The sequence below is a fragment of the Myodes glareolus genome, chromosome 25 (genome assembly GCF_982192425.1).
Source record: "Myodes glareolus chromosome 25, mMyoGla1.1, whole genome shotgun sequence".
In the NCBI taxonomy this organism is placed as follows: domain Eukaryota; kingdom Metazoa; phylum Chordata; class Mammalia; order Rodentia; family Cricetidae; genus Myodes; species Myodes glareolus.
The window spans coordinates 36,514,083-36,535,543 of NC_142050.1; the positions used below are offsets into that span (position 1 = coordinate 36,514,083).

Consider the following 21,461-nt stretch of genomic DNA (forward strand, 5'->3'; position numbering starts at 1 on the left):
AAACGCAATCAAACTACCAAACCTGGTCTACAGAGTGAGTTCCAGGACAGCCAGAGCTACATAGAGAAGCCTTGTCTGGTGTGGAATGGTCTTTCTGTATGCTGTGAATATGTGTTGCTCTCATTGATAAATAAAGCTGTTTTGACCTATGGCAGGGCAAGATAGAGCCAGGTGGAAAAATCCAAGCAGAGATACAGGAGAAGAAGGGCAGAGTCTGGGAGATGCCAACCAGCCTCTGAGAAAGTAAGACTTGTAGGAAATGAGGTAATAAGCCATGAACCATGTGGCAAGCATAGGTAAGAAATATGGGTTGATTTAAATGAAAAAGCTGGCTAGTAATAAGCCTGAGCAGTCAGTCAAACATTTAAATAAACATAAGCCTCTAAATGATTATCCAGGAACTGGCAGGTGGTAGATAGACCTCAGATTACAAATGATGTACCAACATGAAGCTATCAAATTTCCATAGAACCCGAGAAAACTTTTTTAAAAAATAGAAAATGAGGTGGCTCCTTCAAGAGTTTTTGTGGGACAGTAAGTTCTTGAGCAGCTACTATGTTAAGTAGAAACTAAGTAAAACTGCCTGCAACAGCACAAGCATTTGCATTCTAGAGCTCCAGGGAAGGTTTAATGCAGTTCTGACAAACCTTCGACTGGTTTTCAGTACCCAAAATGTGGGAGGAGTCAGCCACCAATGTCGTGGGCAGAGATTTACTCTGCTTAGCAGTTTAAAGGTTTGTTCACACGGTCAGAAAAGGCTAAAAGTAAAAGTGGTCTGGACAGAAAAACCTCTAAACAGGTTTCAATTTGCTTTACAATATGCGTAGGCTTGAGAAAAAAAATGGTATCTACAGTTATAGAAAGGAATTGTCAAAAAAAAATCATAGTCTTTGAAGAGACAAATGAAATAATAAAAAAGTAAGCCACGTAGAGATGGAAAATACACAGGAAGTCTGGATCCTGAATTTTGAATTTTTTGATGGCTAGTGGGTGAGAGACAGCTGCTGAGAGACCTGGGATTGAAAGACAGACATAAAATATACCAACTTAAATATTTTTAGATTGCCTGACTGGGTATGACTAAGAAACTCCATTTATACCTGTCTTCAAAATAAATAAATAAAGAGGAGGAAGAAGAGGAGGAGAAGGAGAAGAAGGAAGGATGTTCTTGATTGCCAGGTCAGACTACATAGTTTCAGACAAGCCAGGGTGACCGACAGAATGAAACCCTGTCTCCAAAACAAAAAACTACCACCAACAAAACTCCTGGTATTTCGATAATGTTTTTACCTGATTACTAACATGTAAGAGTAGCTTATCTGGGACTAGTGTCAAAACCTGTCCTCCCTGGGGCTGGAGAGATGGTTCAGTGGTTAAGAGCACTGGCTGCTCCTCTAAAGGACACAGGCTCAATTCCCAGCACCCACATGGCAGCTCACAACTGTCTGTAAATCCAAGATCTTACACCATCACACAGACATTCATACAGGCAAAATGCCAATGCACATAAAATAAATAAATTTTAAAAAGAAGAATGTGACAGGTGTACATGAGTAATGAACAGTTCCAAGAAGGCGCCCGCGGCAGTCAGCAGGATTGGCAAGGCCAAGATTTAAGAAATACAAAAACAAAGAAAAACCAAAAAGCCCGTAATCCCAGTCAGTTAGGAGGCTAAGGCAGGAACAATTCCAAAACCTGCCTGGGCAACTTAGTGAGACCCTGTCTTAGAATGTGAAGGGCTGAAGAGCTGCTCGGAGGTTAAAGAGTGCTTGCTGATTTTAACAGAGAACCAGAGTTGAGTTCTCACCGCCATTGTCAGGCCGCTCACAACCACCTGTCGTTATAATTGAAAAAAATAATGGCGGGCGAGGGAGAGACGCAATCATGCGACAGAGTTCATGTGGAGGACTTTATCGTGGGAAGGGAATGGGAAAAAGAGGAAAGGAGGGAGAAGACCACCCTCTGGAGACAGAAGCAGCTGCGGAAGAGAGAAAAGAGAGGCAGAGAGAGGAAGCGGTGGGGGGGGGGTGGAGACACGGCGGGGACGGGACGGGACGACACACCTTTTATGAGGGACACTGGTGTAGAGATGTCGCTGTCAGGGACCCTGAGCAGGTCAGAGTACTGCCTGAGTGCTGGCAGCGCATCCTGAATTGTAACCACCTGTTACTTTGGCTCCGGGCTGATCCGACACTCTCTTCTGGCCTTTGTACATACACATAAATAAATTTAAAAACCTTAGATGCAAAGAGCGCTGTAGACACATCTCAGTGTTAAACCTCTTGCCAAGTGGGCTCAAGGCCTTAGATTCAATCCCCATACTGCAAAGGACCAGAAAACAAGGAAAGCAGGGGAAAAGAAAGAAGATCAGGTACTTTGTTGTTGTTTTTTTTTTTTTTTAATTTACAGCTGGGCAGTGGTGACACACGTCTTTAATCCCAGAGGCAGGTGAATCTCTGTGAGTTCGAGGACAGCCTGGTCTACAAAGTGAGTTCTAGGACAGCCAGAGCTGAATAATGAAACACTGTTTCAATAAACAAAAACAAACAAGCAAAAAAAAAAAAAAAAAGAGTAAACTTGAGATCTTCAGAGACAACAAAGGAGGCTGGAAATATAGAGAAGCTGAGGAGCCAAGAAGGCATTCTACTTTACTGAAATACTGAGTTGAAAGTGTCACCCCTGCCTGCCAAGCAAGAGCTTGGACTCCAATTCCCAGCCTGCCAAGTACTTGGACTACAACCGCCAGTCTGTCAAGCACTGACCCACGAATCCACAGGGTATTTAGGGTCGCAATGGAACAAGGAACATGTGGTTTTGGGTTTTCATGTGCCACTCCCTCTGTCTTCCCCCTGCCATGCTCTTGGCCACCCAGTAGTCTGTCGTCTATTAAACTCGAGTATTTAATATGGTTTAATCTGGTCTGATTGGATTCCTTTGCATCGGTGGAGAGGCTCTGCAAATAAATATTCCTGACATTTACCTTTTCCTCAATAATAGCAGCACTTTAGTGATCATTAATATTTGGGTGTTTTTTTTTCTTTCTTTTCTGGGTGGGGTGGAGGATTGGTTTTTTGTTTTTTGTTTTGTTTTGTTTTGTTTTGTTTTTTTTGAGACAGGGTTTTTCTGTATTACAGTCCTGGCTGTCCTGGAACTCGCTCTCTAGACCAGGCTGGTCTTGAACTCACAAAGATCCAACTGCCTCTGTCTCTCAAGTGGGGTTAAAGGCTTGTGCCACCACCACCCTCCCATATTTGTTGTTTTGAGACAGGGTGTTGGCCTTAAAAATCACAATAATCCTCCTGTCTCTGCCTCCCAAGAGCTGAGATTACAAGTATAAATCAGTATATTTGTTAGCCATTACTAAATACTAATTATATGTACAACTAATTAGCGAGACAGTGTAACTTTGTTCTCACAAAAGAAAAATGATGGCCGGGCAGTGGTGGTGCACACCTTTAATCCCAGCACTAGGGAGTTAGAGGCCAGCCTGGTCTACGAGAGCTGGTTCCAGGACAGGCTCCAAAATTACAGAGAAACACTGTCTCAAAAAAAAACAAAACAAAACAAAAAAAAAAAAAGAAGGAAAAGAAAAAAGAAAAAAAGAAAGAAAAGAAAAAAGAAAAATGATGTATACTTGCCTGGCAGGGGCAATACCGTGACAACGAAGGTGATTCTCCCAGGGTGAGACTTCTCCATTGCACTCTGATGTACTGATCCCTGCGAGTTCCCAAAACATGGAGAACTCGACTTTAGAATCCCTGGTGGTAGGGACAGCACTCGCAACCTCTCCTGCTTTAATTTTATTTTTTTTGTCTTATTTATTTATTTATTTATTTATTTATTTATTTATTTATTTATTTATTGAGTCAGGGTTTCTCTGTGTAGTCCTGTCTGTCCTGGATCTCACTATGTAGACCAGGCTGGCCTCGAACTCAGAACCTGCGTCTGCCTCCCGAGTGCTGAGATTAAAGGTGTGCACCACCATTGCCCCTCTCCTGCTTTTAAAAAATAAAGAGAAAATAAGAATGATGTGAGCTCTCTGCACCTTGTTCAAAAGGAAAACTCTTCCCTTGACATGATATGTAGACATGTTAACCAAACAATTCTGACCATACGATAAATGACAAGTGAGGAGGGCAACAACCGAAGAAACATGAATTCCACGTTGACATTTTAGGGCAGAATTGCCCTAAGAACTTAGAAAAACTTCTAGACTGTTGTATGAGGTCACTTGTTTCTTTCCTGGCTGCCCCGACTCCTAAAATAATCACAAAGAAACTGTACTAATTAAATCACTGTTTCGCCCATTAGCTCTAATTTCTTTTTGTTTTTAATTGATATTTATTAAGCTCTACATTTTTCTCTGCTCCCCTCCCTGTCTCTCCCCTCCCCCCTTCAGACCTCCCCCAAGGTTCCCATGCTCCCAATTTACTCAGGAAATCTTGTCTTTTAATACTTTCTACTTCCCATATACATTAGATCTATGTAAGTCTCTCTAAGTGTCTGCATTGTTGTCTAAATTCTCTGGGGTTGTGGCTTGTAGGCTGTCTTTCTTTGCTTTATGTTGAAAAACCACCTATGAGTGAGTACATGTGATAATTGTCTTCCTGTGTCTGGGTTACCTCACTCAAAATAATGTTTTCTAGCTCCTTCCATTTTCCTGCAAAATTCAAGCAGTCGTTATTTTTTTTCTGCTGTGTAGTACTCCATTGTGTAAATGTGCCACATTTTCCTTATCCATTCTCCGGTCAATGGGCATTTAGGTTGTTTCCAGGTTCTGGCTATGACAAACAAAGCTGCTATGAACATAGTTGAGCACATGTCCTTGAGGCATGATTGAGCATCCTTTGGATATATACCCAAAAGTGGTATTACTGGGTCTTGAGGAAGGTTGTTTCCTAATTTTCTGAGAAGTGGCCACACTAACATCCAAAGGGGTTGTACCAGCTTGCATTCCCACCAGCAATGCAGAAGTGTTCCCTTTTCCCCACAACCTCTCCAGCATAAGTTGTGATCAGTGTTTTTGATCTTGGCCATTCTTACAGGTGTAAGATGGAATCTCAGAGTTGTTGATTTGCATTTCTCTGATGACTAAGGATGTTGAACATTTCCTTAAGTGTCTTTCAGCCATTTTAGATTCCTCTGTTGAGAGTTCTCTGTTTAGGTCTGTACTCCATTTTTTTTTATTGGATTATGTGTTCTTTTGGTGTCCAATTTCTTGAGTACTTTGTATATTTTGGAGATCAGACCTCTGTCTGATGGGGGGTTAGTGAAGATCTTTTCCCATTCTGTAGGCTGCCGTTTTATCTTGTTGACCATGTTCTTTGCTTTACAGACACTTTTCAGTTTCAGGAGGTCCCATTTATTAAGTGTTTCTCTCAGTGTCTGTGCTGCTGGGGTTCTATTTAGGAAGTGATTCCCTGTGTCAATGCGTCCAAGTGTACTTCCCACTTTTTCTTCTATAAAGTTCAGTGTGGCTGGCTTTATATTGAGGTCTTTGATCCATTTGGACTTGAGTTTTGTGCATGGAGATAGATATGGGTCTATTTTCACTTTTCTACATGTTGATATCCAGTTATGCCAGCACCACTTGTTAAATATGCTTTCTTTTTTCCATTTGATGTTTTTTGCTTCTTTATCAAAGATCAGGTATTCGAAAATGTGTAGATTGATATCCGGGTCTTCTATTTGGTTCCATTGGTCCTCCTGTCTTTTCTTATGCCAGTACCAGGCTGTTTTCAGTACTATAGCTCTGTAGGAGAGTTTGAAGTCAGGGATTGTGATGCCTCCAGAAGTTCTTTTATTGCACAGGATTATTTTGGCTATCCTGGGTTTTTTACTTTTCCAAATGAAGTTGAGTACCTTTCTTTCAAGGTCTTTGAAGAATTTTTCTGGAATTTTGCTGGCCATTGCTTTGAATCTGTAGATTGCTTTTGGTAAGATTGCCATTTTTACTATATTAATTCTGCCTACCCAAAAGCATGGGAAGTCTTTTCACTTTCTGGTGTCTTCTTCAATTTCTATCTTCAAAGATTTAAAGTTCTTGTCACATAAGTCTTCCACTTGTTTAGTTAGAGTTACTCCGAGATATTTTACACTATTTGTGGCTACTGTGAAGGGTGTTGATTCTCTAATTTCTTCCTCAGCCCTTTTATCATCTGTGTACAGGAGGGCTATTGATTTTTTTTTTGAGTTAATCTTGTATCCTGCTACATTGCTGAAAGTGTTTATGAGTTGTAGAAGTTCCTTGGTAGAATTTTGGGGATCGCTTATGTAAACTATCATATCATCAGCAAACAGTGAGAGTTTGAATTCTTCTTTTCCAATTTGTATCCCCTTGATCTCCCTTTGGTGTCTTATTGCTTTAGCTAGGACCTCAAGAACTATATTGAATAGATATGAAAAGAGTGGACAACCTTGTCTTGTTCCTGATTTCAGTGGAATCGCTGGGAGTTTCTCTCCATTTTGTTTGATGTTGGCTGTTGGCTTGCTGTATATTGCCTTAATTATGTTTAGGTATGTTCCTTGTATCCCTGCTCTCTCCAAGACCTTTATCATGAAGGGATGTTGTATTTTGTCAAATGTTTTTTCGGCATCTAATGAGATGATCATGTGGTTTTTATTTTCAGCTTGTTTTTATGGTGGATTATGTTGACAGATTTTTGTATGTTGAACCATCCCTGCATCTGTGGGATGAAGCTGACTTGGTCATGGTGGATGATGGTTCTGAAGTGTTTTATTGAATTCAATTTCCTAGTATTTTATTTAGCATTTTTGCATCAATGTTCATGAGTGAGATTGTTCTGTAATTCTCTTTCTTAGTATTATCTTTCTGTGGTTTGGGTATCAGGGTAATTGTAGCCTCATAAAAAAGTTTGGCAATTTTCCCTCTGTTTCTATTGTGTGAAATAATTTGAGGAGTGTTGGTATTAGTTCTTCTTTGGACGTCTTGTAGAATTCTGAACTGAAACCATCTGGTCCTGGGTTTTTTTTTGGTTGGGAGACTTTTGATGACTGTTTCTATTTCTTCAGCAGTTATAGGTCTGTTTAATTCGCTTGTCTGGTCTTGATTTAATTTTGGAAAGTGATATGTATCCAGAAACTTGTCCATTTCCTTTAAGTTTTCCAATTTTGTGGAGTACAGGTTTTCAAAATATGACCTGATGATCATCTGTATTTCCTCCGTGTCTGTTGTTATGTCCCCCTTTTCATTTCTGATTTTGTTAATTTGGATATTCTCTCTCTGCATTTTGGTTAGTTTGGATAGAGGTTTGTCCATTTTGTTGATTTTCTGGAAGAAACAACTCTTTGTCTCATTGATTCTTTGTATTGTTTTCTTTGTTTCTATTTTGTTGATTTTGGCTCTCAATTTGATTATTTTTTGCTGTCTTGTTCTCTTAGGTAAGTTTGCTTCTTTTTGTTCTAAAGTTTTCAAGTGTTCTGTTAATTCACTAGTGCGGAATTTTTCCAGCTTCTTTATGTAGGCATTTAGTGCTATGAACTTGCCTCTTAACACTGCTTTCATTGTGTGGCCATTTTTAGGAAGTCTAAATTTCCCACTTTATTTCTTCCTTGACCCATTGATGATTCAGGTGAGCATTGTTTAATTTCCATGTGTTTGTGGGTTTCCTGGAATTGGTATTGCTGTTGACTTCTAGTTTTAAAGCATGGTGATCTGATAAGGTACATTGGGTTATTCCAATTTTTTGTATTTTTTTTGAGGTTTGTTTTGTTACCAAGTATGTGATCAATTTTTTAGAAGGTTCCATGAGGTGCTGAGAAGAAGGTATATTCTTTTCTGTTTGGATGGAATATTCTATATATGTCTGTTAAGTCCATTTGAGTCATAACATGTTAGTTCTCTTGTTTCTCTGTTCATTTTTTTGTCTGATTGACCTGTCCAGTGGTGTGAGGGGAGTGTTGAAGTCTCCCACTATTATTGTGTGGAGTTTAATATATGATTTAAGCTTTAGACATGTTTCTTTGACATATGAGGGTGCCCTTGTATTTGGGACATAGATGTTCAGTATTGAAATTTCCTCTTGATGGATTTTTCCTGTGACTAATATGAAATGTCCTCCTTTGTCTCTTTTGACTGATTTTAGCTTGAAGTCTATTTTATTAGGATTAGGGGAGCTACACCCACTTGTTTCTTACATCTATTTGATTGGTATATTTTTTCCCAACCTATTACTCTGAGACAATGTCTGTCTTTGAGGTTGAGATGCATTTCTTGTATGCAGAAGAGGGATGGATTCTGTTTTTGTGTCCAGTCTGTTAGCCTGTGCCTTTTTATAGGTGAGTTGAGTCATTTACATTAAGGGATATTAATGACCAGTGGTTGCTATCTCCTGTTAATTTAGTTTTCATCATTGATGATGTTAATTTGTGCCTTTTTTCCTTCGGGATTTGCTGCAATGATATCATCAATTATCTGTGTTTTTGTTGGTGTAACCACTTTCCTTGGGTTGGAGTTTTCCTTCTAGTAATTTGTGTAGGGCCAGGTTTGTGGCTAGGCATTGGTGAAATCTAGATTTTGTCATGGAATATCTTGTTTTGTCCTTCTATGGTGATCGACAGTTTTGCTGGGTATAGTAGTCTGGGCTGGCATCGTGGTCTCTAAATGTCTGCATAGTGCTTGACCATGACCTTCTGGCTTTCATTGTCTCCACTGAGAAGTCAGGTGTAATTCTGATAGGTCTGTCTTTATATGTTACTTGGCCTTTTTCCTTTGCAGTTCTTAATATTCTTTCTTTACTCTGTATGCTTAGTGTTTTGATTATCAGGTGGTGAGAGGACTTTGTTTTTGGATCCAATCTATATGGTGTTCTGTAAGCTTCTTGTATCTTCATAGGCATATCTTTATTTAGGTAAGGAAAGTTCTCTTCTATTTTGTTAAATAAATTTTCTGTGCCTTTGAGTTGAACTTCTTCTCCTTCTTCTAGACCTATTATTCTAAGATTTGGCCTTTTTATGTTGTCCCATATTTCATGAATATTTTGGGTTAAGCTGTTGTTAGATTTAATGTTTTCTTTAACTGATGAGTCTATTTCCTCTATTATATCTTCAGCGCTTGAGATTCTCTTTTCTATTTTTTGTATTCTGTTGTTCATGCTTGCATTTGTGGTTCCTGATCTTTTTTCTCGTGATTTCTGTTTCTATAATTTTTTTCAGCTTGTGTTTTCTTTATTGTTTCTATCTCAGTTTTCAGGTCCTGAATAGTTTCTTTTATATGTTTGAGTTCTTTTTCTTATTTTCTTTAAGTGATTTGCTGATATCTTCTAATTTTTTGTTTGTTTTTTTCTCCATTTCATGAAGGGTATTTTTCATTTCATCTTTAAGAATTTCGAACATTCTCTTGAGGTTATTTTTTTGATCATTTTCTTCTGGTTCATCCATATTTGGTTGTTCAGGTCTTGCTTTTGTAGAGTCTTTATGTTTCACTGGTATTGTGTTGCTCCTTGTGGTGCAGCAACCCATTGGTGGGGGGATGAGCTAAGCTTTGCTTTTTAGTGTCTAGAATTCCTTTCCAAGCTATCTTAGGTTTTACATGGATTTCATCAACCATGTTGGCACGCCAATTTGTTGTATGAGGCTGCTTGTTTGTTTCCTGGCCAACCAGAGTCCCAAAATAACCACGCAGAAACTGTATTAATTAAGTCACTGCTTGGTTCATTAGCTACAACTTTTTTTTTCTTTTTTTTATTTATTAAAAATTTCCACCTCCTTCCATCCCCCCATTTCCCTCCCACTCCCCCACTCCCCCTCCCCCTCCAGTCCTAAGAGAAGTCAGGGTGCCCTGCCCTGTGGGAAGTCCAAGGCCCTCCCCCCTCCATCCAGGTCTGGGAAGGTGAGCATCCAAACAGACTAGGCACCCAAAAAGCCAGTACATGTAGTAGAATCATCATTATCATTGGCTTCTCAGTCTGCCCTCATTGTTAGCCACATTCAGAGAGTCTGGTTTGATCACATGCTTGTTCAGTCCCAGTCCAGCTGGCCTTGATGAGCTCCCATTAGATCAGTTTCACTGTCTCCGTGAGTGGACGCACCCCTCGCAGTCCTGACTTCCTTGTTCATGTTCTCCTTTCTTCTGTTTTTCATCTGGACCTTGGGAATTCAGTCTAGTGCTCCAATGTGGGTCTCTGTCTCTATCTCCATCCATCGCCAGATGAAGGTTCTATGGTGACATGCAAGATACTCATCAATGTGGCTATGGGAGAAGGCCAGTTCAGGCGCCCTCTCCTCTGCTGCCCAAGGACCTAGCTGGGGAAATCCTCTTGGACACCTAGGAACCCCTCTAGAGCCAAGTCTCTTGCCAACCCTAAAATGGCTTTCTTAGTTAAGATATCTTCTTCCCTGCTCCCATATCCACCCTTCCTCCATCTCAATTATCCCATTCCCCCAAGCTCTCCCCAATCCTCCCCTTCTCCCTTCTCTCTTCCCATCTTCCCTTCCCCCCTACCCCCCACCCCTGTGCTCCCAACTATTGCCTGATGATCTTGTCTACTTCCAGTATCCAGGAGGATAAATATATGTTTTTCTTTGGATTCACCTTCTTCTTTTAGCTATAACTTCTTATTGGTTAGTTTTTACATCTTTTTTTTTAATGAGACTTTTTTAATGGTTTATTTAACTTTATTTTATGCACATTGGTGTGAAGGTGTCAGATCCCCTGGAACTGGATATTTTCAGATAGTTGTGAGCTGCTATGTCGGTGCTGGGAATTGAACCCGGGTCCTCGGGAAGAGCAGTGAGTGCTCTTAATCACTGAACCATCTCTCCAGTCCCAGTTTTTACATCTTAATCTAACTCATTTCCATTATTTTATATTTTACCATGAAGATCATGGCCTACCAGCAAGGTTTGGTGTGTCTGTCTCTGGTGGTGACTCCATGGCTTCTCTTTTACTTCTCCTTCTCTCTCCCAGCATTCAGTTTAGTTTTCCCCACCTTGTCCTGTTCTAACCTATCAGGTCAAGCCAGTTTCTTTATTAATCAATGGTATTCACAGCATACAGGAGGGAATCCCACATCAATAGACCATCATGCATGGGAGCTTGGGCAAGAAAATGGTGAACATACTGTGAACTGTGGACAGAGTGCAGCATGTTCTTTCCACGGATGGCCTTCTAGAAAGAATCCCACAAACTATGATAACTGAATGTTCTTAAAAGCAAGGACATGAAGGGACTGTCCTGGAGTTTCCGCTTTATTTCACTGGGAAAGGCAAAGGCCTGGGAAGTATATTCTTGGCTCTTTTCTTTTCTTTTTTTTTTTAATATTTATTTATTTATTATGTATACAATATTCTGTCTGTGTATATGCCTGCTGGCCAGAAGAGGGCACCAGACCTCATTACAGATGGTTGTAAACCACCATGTGGTTGCTGGGAATTGAACTCAGAACCTTTGGAAGAGTAGGCAATGCTCTTAACCTCTGAGCCATTTCTCCAGCCCCCTTCTTGGCTCTTTTCACATGAATAAAGATGATAAAATATAGCACCAGGCATATTCTCTCATTGCACTTATATGTACTTGAACTAGTTGTAAACGCTACATCGTGTTTTGCTCGCTTTAATAATAAAAACGAGAAGTATGTTTTTTGTTCTATTCTTTGGAGGCTCCAGGACCCCATGCAGGTGTTTGTAATGTACTTTGATCCACAGAGCCTTAAGCTTGGTGGCCACAGGGTGGGTTGACCATCGTGTAAGGGGAAAAGGATGTTTTACGGTTTAAGTTACTGTGTTCCTGAATGGGAGGACAGTGATTTTCCCCAGAAGACATGGATTAGTAACAAAAATTTCATTACCATGTATAGGTTACCTCTCTACCAGTGTTGGTCAGGGAGGCCACAAAGGCCCACAAAAATAGAAAGAAAGAAAGAAAGAAAGAAAGAAAGAAAGAAAGAAAGAAAGAAAGAGAAAAAAAGAAAAATGAAAGGAGTCTATTGTTGTTGCTCTTGGTTGCCCACTGAAACTATATGGTAAGACCCTATTTGTGGGGAGAAGAGGAAACCCTGAACGAATGAATTCCTGAGTATTGTCTTCTGTTGACACAGCCATGTCAGGAACCAAAGCCTTACACCTGTGGGAAACTGGGAAGGCCTCCACACTTCCAGGTGAGGCTCAGTGGTGACCCATGTCATCGCCCCTTGCCTGTGGGCTGTATAAGCTCCCTGCTTTACTTTGGAGACATGTGACTTCTCCAGCCTCTGAGACTAGCGAACCCACCCGGGAGTTGCTTTGCATAAATAAACCTGTTATTTTACTTTTCAATTCAGCTTGATCTGACTTACTGCATTGGCGGAGAAGCTTATTATCATGATACAAAAAACCTATTAGGCACCAACACCTTTTGGATTGAATTTGAGGCCTGTTCCCCTGGAACAGTAAACCTGATCAATGGCTTGGAAGGTCAGAGGCCATAGGGAGGAACTAGTACTGTTGTTTGGCTGAATGACATGTTATCAAACTGCTTCCTAAGTATTTTTGCTTGCATCCCTAAAGTCATGCTGCCCTCAACCCAGGGAAGACAAGCTCCTCTCTGCAGTGCTCAACAATTAATGCAGAGACTTATAACTGGTCAAAGTGATGAGGATACATGTCTACTGAGTGCTCAACACAAGACGGGATATTATATCTATATATCTATATCTTTATGCTCACAGATAAACACTAGGGGAAACTTGGAACGTTAAGCACATAGTGTTGTTTCTTCAAGGGAAGGAATGAAATCCCTGTTATCTGCTCAGAAGACTGAGAGCAAATGTGTTTACCAGTCTGGCGACCTCTGCACTATCTATGTGACCAGAGACCTTTCCAGCACTGGATCCTTTATCGTAAATTTGTTTTACTCCTTCACAAGGAGTTTCAACATAGTCACATCTGATATATATTTACTTTGTTCCTGGTAACGATTGACACAATCCCACACGTACAACAAAGCAGACATAAATCCCCACCAAATTGGTGCTTAAATATACTTAAAATAAACAACTCCAGGTCAGACCCCGGAAGTTTGAACCAATACTGGCTACTGAGTCATGTTCCGCCTCCAGATCCACTCTGCTGGTTAGGAAGGTTGCAGAGACACCCCCCCACACACACACATATATATCATTCTGCTCCCCCCGAGGCTCGGGGAACATCTCAGACGAGGGCTGGAAAGAATTTATGTCCGGAAGATGTGATGTGAAATGACGTCTGTGACAGACGTGGCTATCGCTCTTGTGAACTCACTGTAGTCTTAGATTACCTCGAAACCCAGGGAAAGGTTGTCAACATCCCAGCAGGCAGGACTAGCTGGACTCTGTGTATTACTATTTTTTATAGACTTGTTTGTTTATTATGTATACAGTGTTTTGCCTGCACAATAGAAGAGGACACCAGATCTCATTACTAATGGTTTTGAGCCACCATGTGGTTGCTGGGAATTGAACTCGGGACCTCCAGAAGAGGCGTCAGTGCTCTTAACCTCTTAGCCATCTCTCCAGCCCAGACTGTATTATGAGTGATAAAAAAAATGAGGGGAGAACATGGAGTGTGGGGGCTTCCTGGGGCAAGTGGGGAGGATGAGTTGGGGACTCCTGAGCCAGGAGAGGGCAGAGCTGGGGACACATATGGTCAAAGTGCATTATTTACATAAGTGAAATTGTCAAAGAATAAAAGTTTTTTTAAAGTCACTATGTGTTTGAGGCCTCTCCTACTGCAAGCTAGCAAGTACCCTGTGTGTTTGCGATAGTAAAATTACAATTACCAAAACGCTATATAAAATTTACTGTCCTCTATTTGTAATTAGTCATTGGTTCCTGACAATTGTAAAATTATGAAATCAGCATCAGAAATCAAAGTGTTTCGTCACCATAGCTTTTTCCATGTATTATTTATTATGTGTGGGGTATAGGTGTGGTGGTTTGCATAAGAATGGCCCCAATAGGCTCAGGTATTTGACTATTTTAGTCACCAGGGAGAGGACCTCTTTAAAACTTGTGGAAGGAAGTTTGTCACTGGGGGGTGGATTTTTTTTTTTTTTTGAGGTTTCAAAAGTCCATGCCAGGCCCAGTCTCTCTCTGCTTTGAGAGGACATAGCTCTCAGCTACAGTCTGCATGCTGCTATGTTCCCCACCATGATGATGAACTAAACCTCTGAAACTGAATGCCAGTCCCAATTAAATTTGTTTTATTTTTTTATTATAAGAGCTGCTGTGGTCATGATGTCATTTTACAGCAATAGAACACTAAAACAGAAGGTATGTGTGCCACAATGTGTGTGTGTGTGTGTGTGTGTGTGTGTGTGTGTCTGTCTGTCTGTCTGTCTGTGTGTGTCTGTCTGTCTGTGTGTGTGTGTCTGTCTGTCTGTGTGTGTGTGTATGTGTGTGTGTGTCTGTCTGTCTGTGTGTGTGTATGTGTGTATGTATGTGTGTGTGTGTGTGTGTGTGTGTGTGTGTGAGGTCAGAAGACAACTCCCACCACATGGCTCCTGGGGATGGATCTCAGGTCTTTAAGCTTGGCAGCAAGTGCCTTTACCTGTTGGGTCATCTGACTGGGCTCCTATCACCACAGATAAATTTACATTTTACACACGTCTACAAGTTTTGTATCTTGCTTTTCTCAGGGTAATGCTTTTGAGATGTATTCATGTTACTGCATGACTCACTAATTTGTCCCTTTTATTCCACCTTCTGCTTCTGGACATAACACTTTTTTGAGGGGGGTTGGTTTTTCCAGACAGGGTTTCTCTGTGTGACAGCTCTGGCTGTCCTGGAACTCTGTAGACCAGGCTGGCCTTGAACTCACACAGATCCACCTGCCTCTGCCTCCTGAGTGCTGGGATTAAGGGAGTGCACCACCACCCCTGACCAGCTTGCTTGTTTTGTATGTATATTTTTAAAAGTTTTTTTTTGTTTGTTTAACTGGGTAGTTTTATGTGAACTTGACATAGCTAGAGTGACCTAAGGGGGGGGGAGCCTCAAATGAAAAAATGCCTCCGTGAGATCAGGCCGTGGGTAAGTCTGTAGGGCATTTTCCTCATTAGTGACTGATGGGGGAGGGCCAAAACCATTATGGGGTTGTGTCATCCCTGGGCAGGTGGTCCTGACTGTACAAGAAAGAAGGCTGTGTGAGGTAAGAGGAGAAAACCAGTAAGCAGCTCTCTTCTGTGGCCTCTGCATCAGCCCCTGAGTCCCGGTTCCTGCCCTGCTTGAGTTCCTGTTCTGACTTCCTTTGAGGATGAAAGATGCTGTGGAAGTATCAGCCATATAAACCTTGCCTCCCTAAGTTGCTTTGGTTATGAGGTTTCATCACAGCCCTAACTAAGACAGATTTGTTTATTTGCTTATTTTCAAGAAAGGGTTCCTCTTGCCTCTGCCTCCCGAGTGCTGAGATTAAAGACTTGTGCCACCATGCTCAGCTGATTTATCTTATATTTAATTGAATGCTTGTGTGTGTGTGTGTGTGTGCGCGCGCGAGTGCGTGCACGTGTGTGTGTTAGATGTATGTACATGTGACTGCAGGTGCCCAAGTCAGGTCCCCTGAAGCTGGAGTTAAGGAAAGGGTGCAAACAACCTTATGTGCGCTCTGGGAACTGAACTCAGGTCCTCCGGAAGAACAGTATGCACTCTTAACAACTGAGGTATCTCTCCAGCTCCATGTTTGCTTTATTTCAAAAAAAAAAAAAATGTGTGTGCCAGCCGACAGTGGCACAGGTCTTTAATTCTCACACTTGGGAGACAGAGGGAGGCAGATCTATGAGTTCGAGGCCAGCCTGGTCTACAGAGTGAGTTCCAGGACAGCCAGAGCTACAGAGAAACCATATCTCAAAAATCAAAAAAAGAAAAGGAAAAAAAAAAGTTGTGTGTTGGCATGTTTGTGTGCCAGTACGCTCACTTGTGTGTGCATGAGTGGAGGTCGGAGGTTGGCTCTGAGTATCTTCTAGACCTTATCTTTTGAGACAGGCTTGCTCACTGAACCTGGAGCTTGTCACTTTGGCTAGACTGTGCAGCCAGTGAGCTCTAGAGATCTTGCTGACTACTCCTCCCCAATGCTGGGGTTATGGGTGCTGAAGATCCAGACCCAGATGGTGTTGGGCTGGGGGAAGAGTCTATCTAGCTCAGACACCTGAACAGCGGGAATAAAGAAGTGACCGATGCTAGAAAAAGGTTAAGACATAAGAAGCTAATGAGACAGGGTCTAGTTTGGCGGCTTAAGTAGACAGAACTGTCTCTTAGAAAATGGAAAGCCAAATGACCTTTAAAAGAGGTTTTCTCCAAGGTATACAATTAGGAATAAACCCAGCAGAAAAGCTAACTCCAAATTATTCCTAATTAGTTCCTTCTATAGTAACTACTAATTTTCCGCTGCCTTATATTTACAGCCCGCTTGAAATTTCGAAACACAGCCATTCTAACACATTGCTGGTGGCGGAAATGGTCTCAGCACTGCAACCGGAAACAAACTGACCACTACACAAACGCCACCTAACGACCGGCTAGAGCAAAGGCAAACCCTGAAAAATAGCCCAGTTGGAAGGGACTTGGCTTTCCGGGGAAAATTTGACGAAGAATGAAATGAGAGCGAGGAAGAATCGGCCAGTTTTCTCGGTCGCCGATTAGGCGCTGCATCCTCTCAGGCCCTCTATTGCGCAGGCGCAGTTCTACTACGCTCAGAAACAAGAACACGTAAGCAAAGGCAGGAGCCGGTTCTGCTTTCATTGCACCTACTATTTTACAGGGTAAAAACCGTTGACTCTTGGTTTCTAAACTACATTTCCCAGCAGGCATCACTTTCGTACAGATAATAGATTTGGTTCCCAGGGATAGGATAAAGACAACTTTAAGGGGGATGACGTACGAAACAGGAAATAAGTTGATTATGGTGTTTGAGCGCCTTAACACAGAGAGCCCCAGTGGCCTAATGGATAAGGCATTGGCCTCCTAAGCCAGGGATTGTGGGTTCGAGTCCCATCTGGGGTGATTTCTTTTTTCTTGCACCTTCCAATTAAAACACGAGCATTGAGTCAAATCTATTATTCATTTTGTTTTATGTACTTATTTTTGAGTCAGGATCTTACTACATAGCTCTGGTTGTCCTGGAACAAACTATATAGAAACCAGATTGGTCTTGAATTCATAGAAATCTGCCTGTCTCTGCCTCCCGAGTGCTGGGATTAAAGGCGTGCGCCACCATCACCCGGCCATTTTGCTTTAAAACTAGAGAAACTGGTAGCTAGTAAAGCCGAGGGGCTGCGGTTTGCCACATCAAGATACAAGCCCATTTTCTTCCCCTGGGCTGCGGGTGTCATGAAGTTTGGAGGTCGATGCGTTTGGAGGTGACATCCCTGGTAGAAATGGGTTCCACCTTTTCCACATGTCCTGCGTCAAATCCACACTGTCTCCTGCCAGCCGCTTTTTTCCTGAATGTCAGCGGCCTCCGGCTAATGGACGTCCGCAGCGACGCGGTCCGAAGGCCCTCCGGGATTCGGGTCTCCGCTTCCCAGGGCACCCCTGGCGTGTCGCTCGCTCGCAGGCGGTCGGTAGGCGGCGCTGCGGAGCGCACAGGAGCGGCCGTACCAGCGAGCGTCGCTCCGCGAGGACAAGGACAGGAGAATGGCGGCCCTAGGGTCCCCGGCGCGCACTCTGAGAGGCCTTCTGCGGGAGCTGCGCTACCTGAACGCGGCCACCGGGCGACCGTATCGCGACACTGCGGCCTACCGGTACCTAGTGAAGGCTTTCCGAGCGCATCGGGTACGGAAGCCGCGTCCGGGTCCCGGGAAGGGCAGACTAGGGTGGGTCTGGGCAGGGTGATGGCGAGGTCTTGGAGGGCCAACGTGTCTGAGCTGACCTGTTCTCCACCTGCGGTTCTCACCACGTAACCCAGGCCCTGGGCTAGCCTGCGCCTCCAGTCCCCCTACTGACCCCAAAGCCACGTGGGGTGCACCTTCCTAGGGACTTCATATTTGCCACCCACCAGGGTGGAGCTGTCTCTAACGATTTCATTGGTTTGTCTGGCACATGGGGTGTGGAATGGGATCTAGGGACCGGCATTGTAGGAAGTAGGCCCCAGGGGTCGTTACCCTTAAAGGCACAAGGGCACAAACATCCCCTCTCCTCACACTTTCCGCATTAACTTTTTATAGGAAGCAATGTTTGTTTTCTTTGTTTGTTTGTTTGTTTTGTGTGTGTGTGTGTGAGAGAGAGAGAGAGTGACAGACAGACAGACAGACAGACAGACAGAATTTCACTATTAGCCGACCTGGAATTTGCTATGTAGACCAGATTGACCTTGAACTCAGACGTCAGGTCAGCCTCTGTCTCCGAGCTCAAGGATTAAAGGAAGGCATGGGCCAGACAAAGACAATCTTTAAGACAACGAAGTGGGAAATATTGGCGAATTCTTCGTGTTCACTATGTTTTATTTATGTAATATTTTGTATTACATAATATGACTTGTATTCTATAAAGAGATTGCATTCAATGACTTGTATTCTATAAAGAGATTGCACTACTAGCTAATTACCTTGCTATATACAAGATACATTTTTAAAAAGATTATTACTTATATAGTGTTTCTGTCTGCCTGCATACCTGCAGGCCAGAAGAGGACATCAGACCTCATTATAGAGGGTGAGTTAGCCTCCCTTGTTGTTGCTGGGAATTGAACTCAGGATCACAGGAAGAAAAGACAGTGCTCTTAACCTCTGAGCCACTTACAGTCCCACGTTAAAGGTTCCCCTGCTGTAACAAACATAAACACACAGAATGTGATCCTTAGGTACCACTGTGAAATCCACACTCCATTTCCTCTTAGTAGGAAGGCAAAGGAAGGTGGTTCATTTCCCAAGTCAGTTCTCTGGCTTTGGACCGCTAAGGCTCAGGATAGTTACCTGTATAAGAATAAGCAGAACTAGAATTTAGGGGAAGAGAATCTAATGTCCTAGAGCTTCATCTTACTGCTGAATTTGAGCAATGGAAAACCTTAGAACTAAAATTCGCTTAGCTTTTAGAAAGTCACAATGTTAGGGACTGTGTGTATTAAGAACTTGGGCCAAATATTAGAGTAAGATTGCACCTGCCAGTGGTGACATATGCCTTTCATCCTAGCACTCAGACTCCTGAGTTTGAGGCCAGTCTGGTCTAGAGTTGAATTCCAGGACAGCCATAGTTTCACGGTGAATCCTTGTCTCAAAACTAAACAGTAACAGCAAAACTCTACAGAAAAACACCAAAAATTCATGCTCAAATTCAGCTCAAAAATTCAAAGCTGGCCAGGCTTTGGTGGCACACATCTTTAATCCCAACACTCAGGAGACAGAGGCAGGCTGATCTACAGAGCAACTTCCAGGACAGCTAGCATTGTTACACAGAGAAACCCTGTCTGGAAAAAGCAAAAACAAACAAACTAACAAAAAAACCAAACTCCAGGGCTAACCCACACCTTTAATCCAAGCACTTCTGAAGCATAGGCAGGCAGATATCTGAGTTAAGGCCAACCTGATCTATGAAAAAACATTACAAGCCAACCAGAGCTTCCCTGTCTCAAGAAACTAGGAAAAAAACAAAAAACAAAAAAAACACCAACAAAAATCTCTGAAATGTCAAGGCTGATGGTAAGAGGCAGCAGGACAGTAGTTGTCTGAGGCCATTAGAAATTCAACTCCAGGTGATGCAGCCTTTGATCCCAGGATTTGGGAGGCAGAGGCATGCAGATCTCTGTGAGTTTGAGGTCAGCCTGTCTACAGGAATAGTTCCAGGACAGCCAGGATTACACAGAGAAACCCTGACTCAAAAAACAGAAACCAAAACAAAACAAAAAAGAAATCCCAGCTATTTCTAAGTGAATGCATATAGACTATGGGGGACGATTTCTATTTCCTCCTGGCTCAGGGCTGACGGAAGCTTTCTGTGCTCGTCTTTTCTGTTGCCTAGGGAGAAGGAGGAAATTACAAACCTCTCTCTCTTTTTTTCCTCTACCTTGATTTTTTTTAAAAAACAAAAAAATTCTTTTTACATCACACCCGTAGTTTCCCCTCCCTCCACTCCTCCCAGTCCTCCTAACCTCCCATCTTTTCCAGACCCACTCACAGCCCCATCTCCCCACAGAAAAGAGCGGGACTCCCAGGGACACCAGCTAAACACGGCCAAAGATACAATAAGATCAGGCACAAACCCTCATATCAAGGCTGGGCAAGGCAACCCAGTGGGCGGAAAAGCTACCTTCGTCTTTTAATATATTTATAGATCTACTGTTTGGGGCAGTGTGCATGCCAAACATGTGGGGGCTGGAGAACATTTGTAGGGCAGTCAGTTCCCTTTCTCTACTGTGTGGATACTAGGGGACTGAACTCAGGGCATCAGGTGTGGCAGCAAGTGACCTTACCTACTGACAGTGACTTTCTTTTTTCTTTCTTCTTTTGTGTGTTGTTTGTTTGTTTGTCTCCCCCCCCCCCCCCCAGACAGGGTTTCTCGCTGTGGCTGTGTAGCCTAGGCTGCCCTGAAACTTGCTCTATACACCATGCTGGCCTGGAACTCACAGAGATCCGCCTGCCTCTGCCTCCTGAGTGCTGGGATTAAAGGTTTGTGCCACCATACCTGGCTTCTTACAGTGATTTTTCAAGTCAGCTAGGATACATAGTAAGACCATTTTCTCCCGCGCGCACACACACACACACACACACACACACACACACACACACACAAGTTTGACAATGTGATTATGGTGTCACATACCTGCAGATCTCAGCATTTGTAAAACCCATGGAAGAAGATGGAATTACAGGCCAGTCTTACCTACATGGTAAGACTTGTCTCTAAAAACATTCCGAGTCTAGCAGGTGAGTGCAGCTGGTAGTACATTAAATGCTACATGATTGAGTTTTCTGATTTTTTTTAAGTTTTGTTTTGTTTTTTTGAGGCAGGGTTTCTCTGTCTAACAGCTCTAGTTGCCCTAGAACTCTCTTTGTAGACCAGGCTGGCCCCAAACTCATGGAGCTGCACCTGCCTCTGCTTTCCAAGTGCTGGGATTAACGGTTTATGCCACTAATGCCCGGCTTGAGTTTTCAGATTTTAACTGTGGATATTCATGGGGTAAAATACATCCCCATTCATGCCCAATTTCTTGATGTTCCCGCTCCTTTTTCACAACCTTGGAACCCCAAATAGTTAAGGGTAGAGTACTAAAAATCAAGTATTATGAAGAACAAGCATGCAGTTGAGTTACTCTAGACATTGATATGGACTTTCTAGCTTGTTCAAGTCATTAGAATCGAGATTTTCCAGATGGTTAAATTGTACAAACAAGTTTAATATGAAAACATATTTATTTCACATATGTATTCACAAACGCATACACATATACATACATATATACATACATATATATGATAAGTACAAAGCCATTATTAGTGTGCCTGACTAGGCATTCACTTGTGAGCTCCAGGCCAGCCTGGCCTACTCAGACAGAGATCTAAC

At 42.4% G+C, this 21,461-nt stretch overlaps 1 protein-coding gene and 2 non-coding genes across 3 annotated transcripts in view; all 3 read left to right on the top strand.

The window, feature by feature from the left end:
• The first annotated feature begins 3,630 nt into the window (after positions 1 to 3,630).
• On the top strand, positions 3,631 to 3,793 carry LOC148117882 (U1 spliceosomal RNA). Its single transcript, XR_015736712.1, has one exon. It is a non-coding gene; the product is annotated as a U1 spliceosomal RNA (small nuclear RNA).
• Positions 3,794 to 16,894: 13,101 nt separating this feature from the next.
• Positions 16,895 to 16,967, top strand: Trnar-ccu (transfer RNA arginine (anticodon CCU)). The gene has a single exon. It is a non-coding gene; the product is annotated as a tRNA-Arg (tRNA).
• Positions 16,968 to 17,543: 576 nt separating this feature from the next.
• Positions 17,544 to 21,461, top strand: part of Luc7l2 (LUC7 like 2, pre-mRNA splicing factor) — a 71,661-nt gene continuing 67,743 nt past the window's right edge. Inside the window, exon 1 of the mRNA XM_085683519.2 lies at positions 17,544 to 17,738. Within this exon, the coding sequence (XP_085539645.1) occupies positions 17,601 to 17,738 (138 nt within the window). The 5' untranslated portion in view covers positions 17,544 to 17,600. The remainder of the gene's footprint in view (positions 17,739 to 21,461) is intronic.